Source organism: Amaranthus tricolor, chromosome 13 (assembly GCF_026212465.1).
Source record: "Amaranthus tricolor cultivar Red isolate AtriRed21 chromosome 13, ASM2621246v1, whole genome shotgun sequence".
In the NCBI taxonomy this organism is placed as follows: Eukaryota; Viridiplantae; Streptophyta; class Magnoliopsida; order Caryophyllales; family Amaranthaceae; genus Amaranthus; species Amaranthus tricolor.
The window spans coordinates 16,783,244-16,802,948 of NC_080059.1; the positions used below are offsets into that span (position 1 = coordinate 16,783,244).

The 19,705-nt window shown below is 39.1% G+C and overlaps 1 protein-coding gene across 1 annotated transcript; it reads right to left on the bottom strand.

The window, feature by feature from the left end:
• Positions 1 to 561: 561 nt before the first annotated feature.
• On the bottom strand, positions 562 to 7,006 carry LOC130798872 (uncharacterized). Its single transcript, XM_057661970.1, has 6 exons — positions 6,373 to 7,006; positions 6,075 to 6,255; positions 5,320 to 5,992; positions 4,180 to 5,217; positions 2,097 to 4,092; positions 562 to 680 (listed from the first exon to the last, which is right to left on the bottom strand). Exons 1-6 carry the CDS (start codon positions 7,004 to 7,006, stop codon positions 562 to 564), a joined length of 4,641 nt encoding a protein of 1,546 aa, XP_057517953.1.
• Positions 7,007 to 19,705: the final 12,699 nt, after the last annotated feature.

Consider the following 19,705-nt stretch of genomic DNA (forward strand, 5'->3'; position numbering starts at 1 on the left):
AGACTTTGCTATCCGCGGCTCGGATTTACAAGACCAGCTTAGGGAGACGAGCCCGGATAGCTAGGGATTGGCTCACTTCGGACGAACCGAAAGCGTCCAGTTTCTTAGGGAGTCTGACGGCAGAAATGGTGGGCACGGGGTCCACAATTACTGAAGAGAGCTACCGTCTGGCTGCCGCGGAGTTAGGCATTGACTTCGATTCCTTCAAACAAAAGGCATATCTTAAGGGGAACGAAGCTTTGGCCAACCTAGCTCCAATTTTGGACCGGGAGTCGGCGGTACTGGTGGACCCCGACTTGGATGTGGAGGAGGCAAGGGCTTGGTCGGAGAGGGTTGATGTCGCGGCTGAAAAGGAGGCGTTATGCCTTGATCTGGATCAACTAACCCTCTCCCCTTCTTCGACCTCGGGGGCCCCTGAAAACTTGGCGCTTTCCCATTTGGAGAGTTTGTGCTTAGACTTGTCGAATCTCCTTATTGATGAAGGAAGAAACCTCTAGGGTTTGTCCAAGGAGCTATCCGGGATTGAAGTGGAGCCGTTCAACGTTGAAGATTTTGTGAGCTTCACTCCCAGTCTTGAAGAGGGGGCGGCCGAATCTCCTCCGTTGCCGGTCCAGGACGCAGAGGGGGACGTCGACGCCTTTTTGGATAATGTTTAGTCTTGTAATTTTGTAATTTGATTTCTGTAAACATTCAATTCTGATGTATGTATTTTGAATATTCTGATGTATATATTTTGAACATTCAACTCCCAGTCTTGTTTGTTGAGCCGTGGCTTCTATCGTCTGAGCCCGCGGAATTTTTGCTGAATCGTTTTAGCAGAGGACACGATTTACCGATGTCACGTGCGGGCGACATCAAGGGGATTTATACTTAGAATATTTTCAGTCCTTAGGCCCCCTTCATGTCCCGGTTGGGGGACATCTTAGTAGAAAACTTATAATATTTTGGGACTCCGAAACCCCAAACTGGGGGTCCGACTTATCGATGTCCCGGTTAGGAAACATCTTTGTGAAAACATAGAATATATTTTTGAACTATGGGACCCCAATCTGGGGGTCCGACTTATCGATGTCCTGGTTAGGAAACATTTTTGTGAAACTTGGATTATTTTTGAACTATTGGACCCCAAACTGGGGGTCCGACTTATCGATGTTCCGGTTGGGAAACATCTTTGTGAAAAACTTGGAATATTTTTGAACTTAGGGACCCCAAACTGGGGGTCCGACTTATCGATGCTACGAACAGATGGTGAATGCTTGAAATGGTTTTTGGTCTTGGAACCCTTTTCTAAGGGTCCGACTTATAGGTATCACAAGTTTGTTAGTGACTTAGAATAATTTGATAATGGGACCCCTCTTAAGGGGTCCGACTTATGGATATTACTGATTTAATAAGATTTGCGAACATAGGAGCCGGATATTCTGAAAATGAAACTTCTATTATAAAGGATTGATAAGAATACAAATGACGATGACAAAAGTGATTTCGAATGACAACGCAACTATGTTGCGGAATGAATGTAGTCGCGGATTGATGCTGATAAGTTTGTCTCTGTTGAAGCTGCTTACACTGATACTAGCAACTGATTGCCCCTTGCAAATTTTATTAAATGAAGAATTTCTTTAAGTGGTCTCCATTCCATGGACGGGGTAGTTTTCTCCCTTTCATGTCTTCTAGTTCGAACGTTCCTGGTTTGATGATGCGGGTGACTTTGAAAGGTCCGTCCCAGTTGGCCCCTAACTTTCCTTTTTCAACAATCTTCCCAGTAGCTTCGACTTTTCGGAGGACGAGATCATTGACTTGGATACGTCTTGTTTTCACATGGCGGTTGAAGCTACGAATCATCTTCTGCTTTTAGGCCACCGATCTCAGTAGTGCATTTCCTCTGGTCTCTGGAAGTAGGTCTAAGTTTGCTCTTTTTCCTTCTTCGTTCTTGTCGTATGAGTAGTAGGTGACCCTTGTAGAGGGTACTCCTATTTCCACTGGAAGTACGGCTTCGGACCCGTACACTAAAGAGAACGGTGTGTGCCCCGTGGCCTCTTTTATGGTGGTTCGACTGGCCCACAAGATTCCGGGTAGTTATTCATCCCAATTACCTTTGACCCCTTCTATCTTCTTTTTGATACCATTTAGTATCTCTTTGTTGGCGGATTCGACTTGACCGTTAGTTTGCGGCCTGGACACAGAACTAAATCTGATTTGGATGTGGAATTTGTCGCAATACTCAATGGTGTTCTTGCTGACAAATTGCCTTCCATTATCCGTAATGATCACCCTCGGTATGCCGTATCTTGTGATGATGTTCCGCCATAAAAACTGGCAGACTTGCTTGTCTGTGATCGAACTAAGAGCCTCTGCTTCTACGTACTTTGTGAAGTAATCAATAGCCACAATGATGAACTTGCGTTGCCCCTTTGCTGGTGGAAAAGGGCCAAGGAGATCCATACCCCATTTGTCGAATGGCAGGACGGCTTGCAAGACGGTCAAGTAATTAGAGGGTTTTCTCCCTATCTTTGAGTGATACTGACATTCAGGACACCGTAGGATCAACTCTTCCGCGTCTTTCCGGAGTGAAGGCCAATAATAACCACTTCTAAGGACTTTGCTAATGACCGTTCGCACTCCCTGGTGTATTCCGCATCCGCCTTCGTGTATTTCTCGTAGGATATAGTTTCCTTCCTCAGGAGCAACACATTTCAGGAGGGGATGTGTGTATGATTTTTTATAAAGCGTTCCTTCATGAAGTTCGAACCATTTGGCTTTCTTCTGGAGCATTTTGGCCTGATTCTCGTGTTGGGGGAGCGTTTGATCTTGCAAGTACTTAACGTATGGCCCCATCCATGTTTCAGATCTGTCGATGGTGTTGATCATGAAGTTGATGCTGGGGTTGGGGAGCACTTCCCAAATTATATCACGAGCCGCGGAAGTATCTGCGGAGCTGGCAAGTTTTGCTAGGGAATCGGCCTGGGCATTTTGGGATCGTGGAATGTGCTCCAACGTGAACTTGTCAAACTTTGGAATAAAGTCCTTCACTTGCTGCAGATACATTTTCATGCTATCATCTTTAGCCTCGAATTCCCCGTTTACTTGCCCCACTATCAATTGGGAATCCGAGAATGCGGCCAATTCTTTAGCCCCAGCCTCGCAGCAGATTTTCAGCCCCATCAGTAATGCTTCATACTCGGCATCATTGTTGGATGCCGCGAACTCAAATCTGACCGCCCTTTCCATGCGGACCCCGGCGGAGGACACAATGAGGAGTCCGGCCCCACTCGCCGATTGTGTTGAAGACCCGTCTACATACAATTTCCATTCTCGATTAACTTCAGCAGGAGGGGGGGAAGTGCTTTCAGCAATAAAGTCAGCCAAGGCTTGTGCTTTAATTGCCGTTCGAGACTCGTACTCGATGCCGAAATCTGCTAGCTGGTTTGCCCAATCTGTGACACGGCTCGACTTGTTTTTCCCCTCAAGGATCTTTTTTAAAGGTTGATCAGTCCGGACAATGATCGGGTTGGACTGAAAGTATGGCTTTAATTTCCTGCTGGCCATCACTATCGCAAATATGACCTTTTCCACTTCGCAATAGTTCCCTTCTGAGCCGTGGAATGCATGACTCACATAGTATATTGGAAGCTGCTTCTTTTCCCTTTCCGCCACAAGCACTCCGGATAACGAGTATTCGGAGACAGAGACATATAAGACTAGCTTTTCCCCGTTGATGGGCGAAACTAGTTTTGGCAAGGCCGATAAGTGCTCCTTAAGCTGACGGAAAGACTTTTCTGCTTCCGCGGTCCATTCGAATTTCTGTTGCTTTATTGTTTTGAAGAAAGGTAAGCATTTGTCTGCCGATTTTGAAAGGAATCTTCCTAGTGCGGCTATACACCCCGTGAGCTTTTGCACTTCTTTTACGGAGGTGGGGGATCTCATGTTTTGAATGGCCTGAATCTTATCCGGATTTGCCTCGATGCCCCGTTCGTCTACCAAGAAGCCGAGACATTTTCCTCCTGTGACCCCGAACACACACTTGTCCGGATTGAGCTTCATCTGGTGTTTACGGAGGGTATTGAACGTTTCACGCAAGTCCGCAGCGTGCTGAGTTGCGTGCTTGCTTTTTGTTATCATGTCATCCACGTATACCTCAAGATTCCGTCCAATCTGAGATTGGAAAACCTTGTTTACCATCCTTTGATAGGTGGCTCCTGCATTTTTTAACCCGAAGGGCATGACTTTGTAGCAGTAGACACCCATGCTAGTAATGAAGGCCGTGTGTGTTTGGTCCTCCGGCGCCAATTGAATCTGGTGATATCCGGCATTGGCATCCATGAAACTTAGTAGCGCATGGCCTGCTGTGGAGTCCACCAGGCGATCTATTTTTGGAAGTGGATAGTCGTCCTTGGGGCAGGCTCTATTCAAATCCGTGAAATCGACACACATCCTCCATTTGCCGTTTGGTTTCTTCACGAGGACGACATTGGATAGCCAATCGGAGTATTTGCATTCTCTAATGAATCCGGCTCTCAATAATTTTTCAACTTCCTCTTTGGCGGCCTCGGTCCGCTCTTTTCCTTGATGCCGCAACTTCTGCTTTACTGGTTTGTGGCCTGGTCTTATGTCAAGTTTATGACACATGACGCTAGTAGGGATGCCAGACATTTCTTCCGTGCTGAAGGCGAAGACGTCACGGAACTCAGCAATGGTGGCCACGATTTCTTTTTTAATCGTACCAGGAATATCTTTCCCTATCTTTAGTTGCTTTCCCTCGAACATGTCTACTGCCTCGTATCTTTCTATGGGGCGAGGCCTTTCGTGTGTGCTAGGGTTTTCCATATATACGCTCATGACAGCGGGAGCGTCTTGATCTTCCCTTTCCCTTTTGGCGGGTGTCGCGGAGTGTCCGCGCTTCAGAGTGTTTATAAGGCATTGGCGTGCCGTTATCTGATCTCCCTTGAGGATGCCAACTTTCCCATCGTCCCGTTCGAATTGCAACAAGAGTTGATGAGGGAAGATTGCAGCTTTGATCTTGTTAATGAGGGGAAGTCCCATGATGGCGTTGTAAGGGAAAGTGAGATCCACTACCGTGAAACGTATGGGCAGGGTCCTGCTTTCACTTCTTTCTCCCATGCGCACGGGGAGAATGATCGTTCCTAGCGGAATGACCTGACTTCCCCCAAACCCGATCAGCGGCTTATCGAGGGGCTGCAAGTGCTTTTCCTCGAACTTCATTTTTCTCAAGCACTCCATTGTAATGAGATCAGCCGTGCTTCCGGTATCCACGAGTACCCTTTTGACTTTCATCTGTCCGATTTTGAGGGTGACCACCAGAGGGTCAGTATGGGGCTGTTGCAGCGTTTGAGAGGTCGTGGCATCAAACTTCATGACCGGCCCGCTGGTTACGGTTGTTGGTCTTTTCAGCAGAGTATGAACACTGTCTTTTGCAGCGCGGACGGTAGGATATTCCTCGGTGTATCCTCCAAAAATCATGTTGATGGTCCCTTGCGTATGGGAACCTTCGCGCCTTGCCTCTTCCCTCTTGGGGGATCCGCGTCTTTGATTCCACTGCCTTCTGTTTGCTCCTTCTCCCGTGTCATAGTCCCTCTTGTTGAGGAACCAGGAAAGCTTTCCTTCATCGGCCAGCTGATACAAGATACGCTTGAGTTCGCGACATTGGGCGAGGGTATGGCCGTGCTCTTTATGGTAGTCACACCATAAATTGTAATTGCGCCTGTTGGAAGGAGTGGTAGTGGGAGGTGGAGTTGGCAACTTGTCGCGAACGGCAAAGAAAATATCCCTTCTGTTTCGATTAAACATCGGGTCGTTTCCTCCGTCTAACAAATTGCGTGTTCTGGATTCCCCTGCCGCGGTATAAATGTGATGGGAACGCGGGGGTCCCATATCTGAAGGGGGCGCGGGACGACGCGGCGTGTGATTTCTTTCCTCTATGGGGGGTTGCGGCGTCTTTCTTGTCAGACTTCCGCCTCTTGGGGTCGTGTGCCTGACATACCTCGGAGGCCGTGACATAACTTTGACATTGCTTCATGGCCTCCGCATATGTCTTGACCTGGCTTTCCACCAACTTGAACTTGAGCCTTTGAGCCTTCATTCCATTGATAAGGGCGTTTAAGGCGACTGATTCCTCTAAATCCGTCACCTCTAGCACCGCCTCATGGAATTTCTTCAGATAGGAGGATATGGATTCTCCTTCCAATTGAGTGACACTTAGTAGGTGGAAGTTTGATTTCTCCTGCCTTCTTGAGGCTATAAAGTGGCCCAGAAATTTGCCTTCTAGTTGGGCAAAATTGTGGATACTTCCTTGGGGAAGGGAGGTGTACCACGTCAAGGCTGCTCCCGTAAGAGTAGTTGGGAAGAATTTACACCACAAGGAAGGATTGGTAGTGTGCAGCACCATCAGGTTCTTGTACGCCATCAAGTGTTCTTCAGGGCATGACGTTCCGTCAAACGCTGCCATATTTGGGATTTTTATTTTCCCCGGGTTGGGAATGTTTAGTATTTCGGGAGCCATTGGAGAGATTATCGGGGTAGGATCTCCAGGGAGGATTTTGACCTCATCTTCGTTCCGCGGCATGGTTACAGGACTCGCTGGATGGCTGGATCCTACCAGCTGCGCCCTCTTCCTCTCTTCCCTCCGTCGATCCACCAGTGACTGGATGCTTTCGGATGCCTTATGCTTTTTGCTTTCTAAATAAGTACGGGCATCTTGAGAGGCGGTTTTAGACTCTCTGTCTCTAGGATCACTTCTGCCGAGGCTCGTGTGAGTCCTTGGTCTCTCCCGTCGCCTCTTGTTTCTCTTGCTGGAACGTGACATCTCCGAGTTCCCATCCTGAGATTCGTGGGATTTGGGTGTCTCGTTAGGGGGCTCAATCCGTTCCCGCAGATTTTTTATTTGATCTGCCATATCATCCAATACTTGTTGTGGAGCAGGATTATTGTTATTCATGACAGCGCGGAGCTGTTCGGAAAACGCAGCAGTGAGGTTTCGTGCTAGCATGTCCAGATCACGGCGGGTCACGGCCTGATTGTTGGCCTGACCTGCAGAAGTGTCTGTATCTGTGCTATGCACGGTTGCGGTTTGTGTTGGATTTCTTTTGGGAGCCATGACTTATTGTAACAGTCCCCACAGACGGCGCCAAACTGTTTCGGTAATGAAACGAGGAAGTGCGAAAGATACTCAAAATACCTAAAGATTAGTGGAAGTGTGATTAAGAGAAGCAATTTGTGGGAGGAAGTGGCTGGAATTCCTGCAAAACAACTTGTTAGCCTTGTCCGGGGGGTGATCTCCCGGAAAACCCCTCCGACGCTCAAGTTAGAACGTGGATATCGGAAATAAATGAATGAACGATTATATAATGAATGCAAGAAGAGATGTCGGGATTAAGATTGCTAGTGTTTGGGTAGGTTAATGAAGCAGGGTGAGAGCAATGATATTACAAAGGCTATGTTTTTTCTGGTCTTTCCTTCTTGATGGCTGCCCATATTTATAATGATGGAAAGGAAGTTGTAGAAGAAGTGAACTATCATGGGAGTAGTGGGAGTAATGGGAAGAGTGGGCAGTTACTTATCTTGAAACAAGGAGAGCCATGCATTGTGGGAGAGTGGGGAGTTATGGTTTTTCAGAGGTAACTGGCCCATGGGCCATTCAAGGAAGATGGGACTTCCAGAAAAAGCCCATTGACCGAAAGTCAAGGTCAACGGAAAAGGTCAAAGGGTATTTCGGTAATATGATGCTATTTATCAAATAAATTAATTAAAAAAAACAGTACCATGACAGTACTTGTATTCGCAAATAAATTTATTCAACTACAATTATCATCTTTTATATGCTGAATGAATCATCGTCATCAACCCAATATTCTACAAAAGTCAGTGTTAGGGGAAGAAAATAGCGAACGAGCCATACACCTCTCCAAGAAAAGGACAAAGTAGGTTGCGCACACTTAGATGATCCCGCAAAAGGATTGGATAAAGTAAGTGCATACATCTCGCTTGAGCCTTGCATGCAGTCATGAAGAATATCTTGCTTAATACTAGTGAAAATAATATATTTGCTGGTTTGTAGAATATTTTTCTTTTCACCGTAAAAATAAGAAAAAATTACCATTAAATATTCCACGTTTGGTGGTTTCCTTTTAAAAATTACACCTTTAGTATTTTTATTTTCTTTAAAAAAAATCCTACTTTTCCTTCAATTTTCTTTTAAAGGACTAACTAATTTTTTCAACCTGCTACTAGCCAGTTTTTTCCAAAAATTTAGAGGAAATGCCACGTGTCCTATTGTATATCGTTACTTATTTTTTCAGACTACTTTAAAATAATCACCAAAACTCTTAACACTTCCACCCCTCTCCTCTCCCGACCATAGCCCCACAGCCGTTCCATGTACCACTACCTTTTCTATTCCTGAACCAACAACAATCATCACGACGCAATCCACCCCCTTTTCTGCGAGGTTTTAACTTCGTGAATAGATTGAAATCATTAGATTGGAGAACATAGAGGGGGAGAGAGAGAGAGAGAGAGAAAAAAAAAGATGTGGATATAGAAAGTTAGGTAAAATAATGGTGAGGAGAACCCTCATTGTATTTGAGTTCTACTTCGTCCACCATTATAATTTGTCTGTCATAGTTGTGTCATGAAGGAGTCAATGGTGATGGAGGAGGAAGGTAGTGGTAATGGTTGGTGGTGGTGGGTAGTTACAGGGAGGGGTGGCAGGCTGGTAAAGGTGGTGGTGTTTGACAAGGGAGAGATTGTTTTTAAAATTTTAAAAATTACAAAATAAATGATAAATGAAAAGGTAATATGATTAGTAGGTTTAAGGTCATTTATACCTTAAAGAAAATGGAATGCAAAGATCAAGGTTTTCAAAATAAACAAAAGGTGAGATTTTTTTTAAAAAAAAAAAACATAAAAGATGGAATCTTTAAAAGTAAATAAATTTTCCAAAAAAATAAATATGGTTGCAACATGTGTCCTTGAAGTTAACAGATAATTTTACAGAAAAATGAAAAATGATAAACTCTCAAAAGACCTGAAAAATAGTTATTTTTATTGGTACAAATGTAGCAAATATTGATTTAGGTAACTTATAAATAATCTTATTTGGTTTAGAATATTAATAAATTGGTCATTTTTAATCTTAAATATTATTGGTATAAGACATAATTGATTTAATTAGTATATATACATGCATAAACTTTATGAAAAGTTAAATAATTGGAGTAAAAGCTAATTCATTCATATGGGAAAAGGACAACATAAGGACAAAATGCAAATTTTTTATATTTTTATTTCTCTCTCTTTTTTTTTTGAATAATGTTATTTTTCTCTCTTAATGTTATGTAAAAAGTTCATGTGCCTATTTACTTTTTTTTTTTAATCTTGCTACTGAGTTATGATGCAATGGAAGAGGTTGATTATCTGTCTTGTTCGAAGGACTCTGATCCGATTTGGGGCAAGCTGTGGAAATTAAAAATTCCTCCTAAAGTCCGGGATTTTTTTTGGAGGGCCTACTGGGACATCATTCCTCATGGGGTGAATTCTAAGGGTATCTCTTATTTGTTATTTTGCCACCGTTGCGGTTAGAAGGAATCTTTGAAGCATCTGTTGTTTTAGTGTTCTTGGGCTTAAAATTTTTCGAAAGCAGCTAAGTTTGTGCTTCCTAGTCAGGGGTTTTCCTCTTTTTGTGACTACCTTGAGTGGGTCTGGAGTTGTCATGGGAGTGTGGATATTGATATTTTTGTGACTCTATGCTGGCAGCTATGGAAGGCGAGGAATAATGTGGTCTTTGATCATGGTCAGCCTCTTTCATTTCTTAACTGTCGAAGAGCTATGGATTGGGTAAAGGATTATCACAAGGTTCTCACTTTGGATCATGCTAGTATTAGGTCTATCATACTTCTTGAAAAGGTCCTCCATTGGGCATAGGCGGATCCAGGATTCTAAAGCATGGGTAGCACCATTCATGATTCACCAACGTGTTGAAATAAATTACAGTCGAGAGTTTTGTTTATAAAATGAGCATTCCAAAAATATTTCATTGCACCAAATTACAAGTTACAATTTACAATGAGATTAAAGTCTAACATAGTGAAATACAAGATAATAACAAAATATAAAACTACAATTGTTCTCTTCGAGTTCTCATATTTTGATATCTGTAGACTCAATTAGGAACGGGAATAGCAACAAGAGGGGGGGTGAATTGTTGTTGTTACTAGTTTAAGCGTTTTTGCCCTGTTTTTGCGGAATTGAATAAAATAAATAAAGCTTAAACTTAGAGCGAAATAATTAAAAGAGACAAACGATTTTTACGTGGAAACCTTCTAGGCCTAAATAGAAGGAAAAACCACGACCCCTCGGGATTTCTAAATTCTCCACTATGTTTAAGGCAACTCGTTACAATTACATTAAACATCTTACTTCACTCGAAGCGCATCAACTAGGCCAACTCTTCTCTCTCAAATTGCTTCACTCAAAGCAACAAACTTAGCTTCACTAAAAGCTAATTCTCACCACTAGCTTCACTAGAAGCTTTCTCCTTAGCTTTACTCAAAGCTAATCTCTTCTCTAGCTTCATTAAAAGCTATCTATTTTCCCCCTTAGACTCACCCGAGTCTAATTACAAATTCTCTCAAAAACCCTTACAAAGGATAAAAATTCTCTAAAAATAAAATCAATGAGTTGCACAAGAAAATATTATAAATTAATTGGCATTTTTAAAACAAAATTTTCTTGTAAAAATTCTCCCATAATTACATATGATTTAATGGCTCATACTAAGGCAAGTTTTTATGAATAACCGAGTCTCTTATTTATAGAGCTAAAATCCCTAAGAATAAGGAATATTCAAATCCATTATTCCCTATCAAAAGATCACGGGAGTAATGTGGATTTTAATAACCAAGTCTTCCTACGGTTAATCTTAAAAATAGGCATTTAAAGTTGACCAATTCAAGCCCACGGTTATTTAGCAATAACCGCTGTTCCCTAATAATAGGTTCTGTTCCCTTTAAGGCAGCAGTTTTACAAACAGCTGTTCCTGTTCCAGTACTAATTGCTGGAACGTGTTTGCTATAAATAGAAACGGTTATACTGATTGGGAATGATTACTTGCTAACTTTTAGGAATAAAGACGGTTTAGAATGATAGCTAAGACCCATTCAACAACCACTATGTCTATTTTTAGCAAATCCAAAATTTACTAAATATAGATCCTAAAATAAAGGATCTTTATTTAGAGGCTCATACGTAAGTAATTTTAAGAAAACTTTTTGCCAATTAATTATAATAATTAATAAATGCAACAAATTAACTTTATTTAATACATTAACTAAAAATAATAATTATAAATAAATAACCAGAATTTCCAGTTAACGTAGGCTGACTGCAGTTCAGGAACAGTGCGCTGTTTCCAGAATCCAGTTTTGCTAGAACATCCAACTTAGGAACAGTAGACCTGCTGTCTCCATTTTACATCCCAAGCGATATACTTCTTCTAACATCCCTTGAATCCTTTTGACACGTGCATTCCAATGAACTATGAACTAAGCCATAGGTACTATCAACGATCACAATTAATCGGATATCGACCTGCACACAAACTCTAAACACATATTTGTTTAAGTGTAGTCATCATCAAAACTCAAGAGGTCCAACAAATTCCCCCTTTTTGATGATGACAAACTTTTAAACAAACTTAAAATAAAATTAGAGTAAAATCAATATTATAGAGCATGTCAGAGATTAAAACAACTCTACATAACTTAGTAAATTAACTCGTTACAATATAATTTACCAAGCAATCATAGCAACACAGTTTACTCCATATAGTATAAAAACACAATATAAAATATATGTTTTTAAATAGTTTCCAAAAATAGTTAACATAAATCACTAAGTATTTCAAATGTAATAACTTTGAAATCAGAACAATTATTCATATAGTCAGAGCATATATCTTATATTCCTATCAACAGAACATTCAAAACAATTATTAGAACAGTTCATCATCAGAGTCATCAGAGCAACAGTTCATCAAGTAACTTCTATTATCAGAGCAATATAAATCAATCTTGATCATAAGTATCAGAGCATTAAGCATTAACAAAAGGTGTTAACTATATACTGACAATAGATTAACTATACTTTGACAATCAGAGCAAAATCAGCAAGCAATAAACAAGCAATAAACAATCATCAGCAGAATACAGCCAAACAGCCTTAGATCATGAATCATAACCTTAGTCCTAAAGTCCAACATAATAGATATTATCAGAGCTAAGCATACTCAAGCATTATTTAAGTTTGTGTCAAATATTCCCCCTTTTGACATCATTCAAAAAGAATTGGAGCAATCAAACCACAGCACTACGCATATAGACATAGTCAAAGAGAGAATAAGGATGCACAAAGTAAAAAGCAATAACAATGAATGCAAACAAGATCAGCTATGATTAATCGTCACAGATAGTTAGTAGCATAAAGGAAAATGTAGGTCATAGTATGAATTAATACAAACAGTACCCCAGCTGGTACAAAACAAAAGCAAGAAAAGATTGTTTGATAATAGTGATGGTTGCAACAATTAAGAAAATATGATGATTATCAGGAGAAATTAAGATGCAGGAGCTTCATCATCTATGTATTTTGTTTCCACCTCCACTGTGTCAAGCTTGGCCCCCAAACGTGCTTCCATTTGGTCCATTTGAGCAGATAGTGAAGCTATAGAAACACGAACATCTTTAAAAACAAGGAAGCTCGTCTGCAATTCTGTGAGTTTTAGGAGAATGGAGGATAGAGGGGCTGTAGGAACTGTAGTGTCACCTAAACCTTGATTTTGTGATGTGTGTACTGGTGGTGGTGATGATGGTATAGGTGACTGTGGTGGTGAAGATGGTTGTATTGGTGACTATGTGGCAGGTTTAGGTGAGGAAGGATGGCTTGGTTCAGCTGTTGTGTATGAGGCTGAGTCATCATCAATAATAACAACAGGTTTCTTTCCTTTGGAAGCTAGCCTACGACTCTTCCTAAGGTTTGAACCAGGTAAGGAACTCTCCTCATCTTTTTCTTCTTCTTCCTCCACAGCATCCTTCACAGGTTCCTTCTCAACTTCCCCCTTACAAGAATTTTCCTCCTGTTCCTCCTCAGAATGCTCCTCTGCCTTCTCAGTGGCACAGGGAACAGGCTCCTGTTCCTCCTTGTTTACTTCCTCCTCCTCAATATTTTCTTCAACTTCTTCTTCTTCATCGGTGTCCTCTGATTGTTCAAAAATGTTCTCAAGGGTCCCATTTTTAGTTAATCTTAGATGTAAATTTTTCAAACATTTTACACCCACTTTGTTGTTTGGACCCATGGGATAGTTTGGACCATCAAGAGGAACACCCAATTTCTTAAATATCCAGGTCAACAGTCCACCATATCCTAACACATTCCTTTTAAAAATACAATCATTTAAATGACAAATCATTAAAGAAGGAAAATTAATCTTGATGTGGTTCGCCAGACAGTAGATCAACGTAGCATCCCTCAAACTAACCTCACTTCTTTTAGATGTGCGAGGCAAAATAAATCGTCTTGCTATATTGTATAACAACTTGTGCATAGGTAACAGCACATTGTGACTAACCTTTCCTCTTTTTTCTTTCAACCCTAAAAACTTCCAAACTGTGTTCTCATTTATACCAGAAAAATCAATTTTTGACCCAACAATGTAAACATCAAATCCAGTGGAGGGAACACCTAACCATCCTCCTAAAATCAAACTATTAAATTCAATTTTAATCCCCTTAACAACACTAGTACAAACGCCATGGTCAAAAGAAAAATTTTGAAACAAACTCGCGCATCAAGTTGGGGTTCATTGGGTTGCAACAGTGTTCTGCCATTAAAGATTCCCAACATTGATTTTGCAAAATGGCGTGAAATTGAGGAAAGAAATTAGATTCATACCATTGTTTGTCTAGCCCGAAACCAACAATCATTTCTTTGGATATCTCCTCAGCACTAATTGGAACAACAACTTTTGCCCTTTTTTAAGATGATTTCTTTACTGTAGAGTCCCTCTCTCTCTTTTTGGTTTCATGCACTCCAGAGGCAACCGGGGTTTCCTGTTGCTTTCTTGATGAGAACTCAGTTTCGGTAATGAGAGGTGTTGGATGGATGATTTGTAGAGGTTTGGGTTGCTTAATCTTTGGTGTTTGGTTCTTGGTTTTTATGGTGGTTTGAAGAATTGATGGAGCGAGATTTTGCAGGAAATGTGAGAGGATGAAGATGATTTTGGGATTCAGGGTTGATTGCGTTTGAGGATGAAGGGTTTAGGGCTTGGCGTGTGAGAGTGTATAAAATGAATGTGAGGGGACGTGTGTTTAGGTGATTCATGTTCCTTATTTAATTCGCGCACATGAACACAAAATGTGAAATGGAAACAGACGAATTTAGTGAAGAACTATGATGATTTAACTCCCGCTATTTTAATAGAAATTGCTGGGTAAATATATATATTAAATATTATGAAATTTTTATGAAAATGAAAAATAAATGAAGGTTTTATGCTACTATAATCTGAACAAATCAAACAAGCAATCATATGAGCATTCACAGTATATACTTTTAAATGGTGCGTACCTGATCCTTTCGATAATCGATTTTTCAATCAAGATTTTGTGGTTGATCGACCTTTTCAATTTTCATTCTGACTTTAAGGATCACATATGTCACTCACTTCAATGCAGCATGATCATGCCAAGTTCCAATCTCGTTTTTTCATGTTGTTCCCTTGGAAGTGGTTTAGTCATGATATCTGCTATTTGCTCGTTGGAGTTTACATGCTTTAAAATAATATTTTTATTTTCAACATGATCCTTAAGAAAATGATGCCTAATGTGGATGTGTTTTACTCGTGAATGATGCACTGGATCTTTAGATATGCATATGGCACTGGTATTATTACAATAAATAAGAACACATTCAAACTTAATACCAAAATCTCTTAAAGCATTTGGGAACAGCAAGCTGCTGCTGCTACGTATTCAGCTTCGGCAGTGGATAATGCAATAGTGTTTTGTTGTTTTGAACACCATGACACTAAACATGAGCCAAGAAATTGTACCATACCTGACGTACTTTTTCTATTAACTAGATCACCTGCATAATCTGCATCACTAAAACCTTTTAAATCATAAACATCACTTTTAGGATAAAATAAGGACAAGTCTTCTGTTCCCTTCAAGTATCTCAAAATTCGTTTTACTGCTGTGAGATGTGATTCTTTGGGGTTGGACTGAAATCTAGCACATAAACCAACACTAAAAGAAATATCGGGTCTTCTAGCAGTTAGATATAACAAAGAACCAATCATGCCTCGATACATGGTTTGATCAATAGTTGTTCTATTTGGGTCTTCATCTAATCTAACACTTGTAGCCATAGGTGTATGGTTGGTTTTAGCATTGTTTAGTCCATATTTCTTAAGAAGTTCTTTGATGTATTTTTGTTGATGAATAAAAATACCATTTTCAGTTTGTTTAATTTGCAACCCAAGGAAGAAGTTTAGTTCTCCCATCATACTCATTTCAAATTCATTGCTCATTAGGTTAGCAAATCCTTTACATAGCAATTCATTCGTGGCTCCAAAAATAATATCATCAACATATATTTGAACAACTAGAATATCAGAACCTTTATTTTTAAAGAATAAGGTTTTATCAATTTTACCTCTAACAAAGTCATTTTGGATTAAAAACTTTGATAGTCTTTCATACCATTGCTTTGGAGCTTGTTTCAAGCCATAGAGAGCTTTATCAAGCTTGTAGACATGATCAAGACATGAGGTATTTTCAAAGCCTGGTGGTTGTTCAACAAAAACTTCTTCATCAAGAAAACCATTTAAGAAAGCACATTTCACGTCCATTTGATATAATTTAAAATTCATGAAAGCAGCAAAAGAAATTAAAATTCTAATAGCCTCTAACCTTGCTACCGGAGCAAATGTCTCGGTGTAATCAATACCTTCTTGTTGATTGTATCCTTTGACCACGAGCCTTGATTTGTTTCTAACAATTATTCCATGCTCATCTAGTTTATTCCGAAATACCCATTTCAAACCAATTACCTTTTTGTGTTTCGGTTTGGGTTCCATGTGCCATACTTTATTTCTTTCAAATTCATTTAATTCATCTTGCATGGCTACAACCCATTCGGAATCCTTTAGATCTTCTTCATGATTCTTGGGCTCGAGTGATGATAGGAACGCAAAGTGTGCACAAAAGTTTCTCATTTGAGATCTAGTTTGTGTTCCTTTATTCAAATCACTTATAATCAAATCAAGAGGATGATAACTTTGATATTTTCAAGGTTTGGGCACAAATTCTCTTGTGGGAACAGTAGCATGTTCTGGTTCATCAGCTTGATTGACATTCTGTTCAGCTACTGGATCAACTTGCTCGTCTGTGGGAACAGCTGTATTGGGAACAGTCTGCTGGTCCCGTTGAACTGGCAGTTCCAGATTATGATCAGGCCTTTCTGCTTCTTCTGGAAACGGCTGTTCACCTGCTGTTCCTTGATCTTGCACTTTCAATTCTTCATCATCGTGTTCTAGATTTGTAAGACCTATCTTATAATTTTTTGTATCCTGTTCACTTGACAAAAAGTTAGTTTCATCGACAATTATGTGAACGGACTCTTCCACACTCATTGTTCTTTTGTTATAAACTCTGTAAGCCTTACTATGTGATGAGTAGCCAAGAAATACTGCTTCATCACTTCTTTCATCAAATTTACCTATATTTCGTTTTCCATTCACATGAACAAAACATTTACATCCAAACACACGAAAATAGGAAATATTTGGTTTAACACCTTTAAGCAATTCATAAGGTGTCTTAGAAGTGATTGGTCTTATTAACACTCGATTCAAAATGTAACATGCAGTATTAACAGCCTCGGCCCAAAAATTTCTAGGTAAACCACTAGCGATTAATATGGTTCTAGCCATTTCCTCTAAAGTTCTATTTTTCCTTTCTACTACACCATTTTGTTGTGGTGTTCGTGGTGCCGAAAAATTATGACTTAGTCCATGCTCATTGCAATAATTCATGAAACTTGAATTTTCGAATTCTCTACCATGATCTGACCTTATGTGAATAATTTGATTATTGGTAGATTTTTGTATTTTGTTAGCGAAAGAAACAAACTCATTAAAAGCTTCATCTTTACTAACTAAAAATAAAGTCCATGTAAATCTACTATAATTATCAACAATAACAAACACATATCTTTTGCCACTACGGCTTTGTGTTCTCATAGGTCCACATAGATCCATATGTAATAATTCAAGTGGTTTAGAGGTGGTCACAACATTCTTTGGTTTAAAAGATGACCTAACTTGTTTTCCTTTGGCACAAGGATCACAAATTTCATCCCTAAGGAATTTTATAGCTGGTAGTCCTCTAACTAGGTCTTTTGATCTTAATGTATTAATCAATGTATAACTAGCATGACCTAGACGCTTATGCCAAAGAAGTGGGTCGTCTTCTATAACGCTTAGACACGTTAGACTGGTTTTGGGAACAGAGCAATAGGGAGTACAGGATCGATAGAGAAAATAATTTAATAATTTTGTGGATATAAATCTTATTATATAATTGATAATAATAAGATAAGTAAAGAAAGTTAGATTTATTTGAGATAAGACTTAAATAAAAGAAAATTACAGGATGCTCTCATCTTAGAGCTAGACACTTAATTTATACACAAAGGAAGAGATAAGGTGCAATCTGCTCTTCCAATAAGAAAGTAAAGAGAAAAAGTAAATAGTACAAACATAATTATTAAAGTTACACTATAATATTGTAGAAGATGCTTTGAATTACTATTGAAGATGCTTTACTGTTGAAGATGCTTTGAATCACTGTTGGAGATGCTTTACTATTGAAGATGCTCTGAATTAATGTTGGAGATGCTTTTGATTTCGTCATTGTTTACGTTTGTGCTTCCGGATGAATTAATTTGAGTTGTTGAACATTTGAATGATACTTTTGATTTCGTCATTGCCTACGTTTGTGCTTCCGGATGAATTAATTTGAGTTGTTGAACATTTGAATTGAACTTTTGTGAACTCAATATTAAAAGTCATATGGATCTTGAGCAAATGGGCCACCAAATGTTGGATCATAAGACTCATTTGAAAACTCCGATAAAATCTCATCAGAGGATTCTTCTGATAATATTTTCTTTGCATATTGTGGATCTTCAAGAATCTTTTTGAGAATAGCTTTCTGGACTTTAGATAATGATTCTGAATTTGGACTTTCTACTTTGGGGTTTTTATTGTGTTGAGGAGAGTTTGAATTTGATGTTGCTTTTGAGGGTGAAGGTTTGTTGGTGGTTGATGGAGATTGGTATTCCATTTTCATACCGGTTTGAAAAAAGGAGATAACATTTTTTGTTGAACAAATTTCTAAGGTAAATTTGTCCCACCATTTAATTTTGAATTCTCTTATTAACGAATATGGATATGGACGTGGAAGGTGTTGTTTGAGACAGTAACTCCAACATAGAATCCATGGAATTTTAAATTCTGCATGAAACATGACTGGAGTTTCATAAGCTTGATAATTTGAATTGGCAACAAAAGTTGTGAAACCCTCATTGCATTCTTTTGGATAAATTTGAGGAGTTGGTCCAAATAAATACCACCAATGATAAAACCACATAGGATATTTCTTTGGACAATATTTGTCAAATATAAAAAACCATGAATGATCAAATGGTCTGAATAAAAATGCTCTATACCAGGCCATTTTGTAATCATAGTATGAGTAATTTTGAGGGAAAAATCTTTTTGAAAAAATTCGTTCTGCATAAGGGTCTCCCCATTCTACAGAAGAAATAATTTTCTTAAAAATACATTTTGAATAAATTATTTTTTCTGAAGAATCCTTGATATGTTGGATTTCAACAGAGTTTGAATCTACTAAAATAAATTCATAAAACCTTTGAGTTTTAAAACGATTTTCTGGTATCCATTCGCAACCTTTTGGAAAAGTTTTTTGATTGATTGAATTAATAATTTGTGGGCTTTGAGGAATTGTAAAATTAGTGAGATATACATTTTCTATTTCGGTTTTTGTAATGTATGCAGATTTGGTAAAGCTTTGTGTTGGTATTTTTGTAGTTGGTTCTTTTTGTTTTGAATTTGGAATAATATTTTGTGAAGTAGGCTCTTGAACAATTTGTGAATATGGAAGTGGGGGAAAATCATTTAGTTGAGTAAATTTGTTTGAAATGGATAGGGTAGTTTGAAGATTTTTGGAGGATGAAAATTTATTTTGTTCTGTTTTGTTTGGTTTTGGATCTGGTTCCATTTCGTAATCATCTGAACTCTGGAACCCTTTGAGTTTTTCTTGCTGATTCTTCTTCCTTGGCATTATGATGTCCCTGTAGAAATTCTCTGGTTAAGAAATCAGGGAGAGAGTTACTTTCGCCTCTTATATGCTCTATTTGAAAATCAAATACTGATAAAATTGCTTGCCATCTTGCAAAAATTTGTTTAGAAACAATGTTTTTGACATCCTTTTCTAGAACCTCTTTTGCAAATTTGCAGTCGATCCTTATCAAAATTTTTTTGTTGTAAAGATCATCTTGAAATTTTGAAACGCATAGTACTATAGATAAAATTTCTTTTTTAATGGTA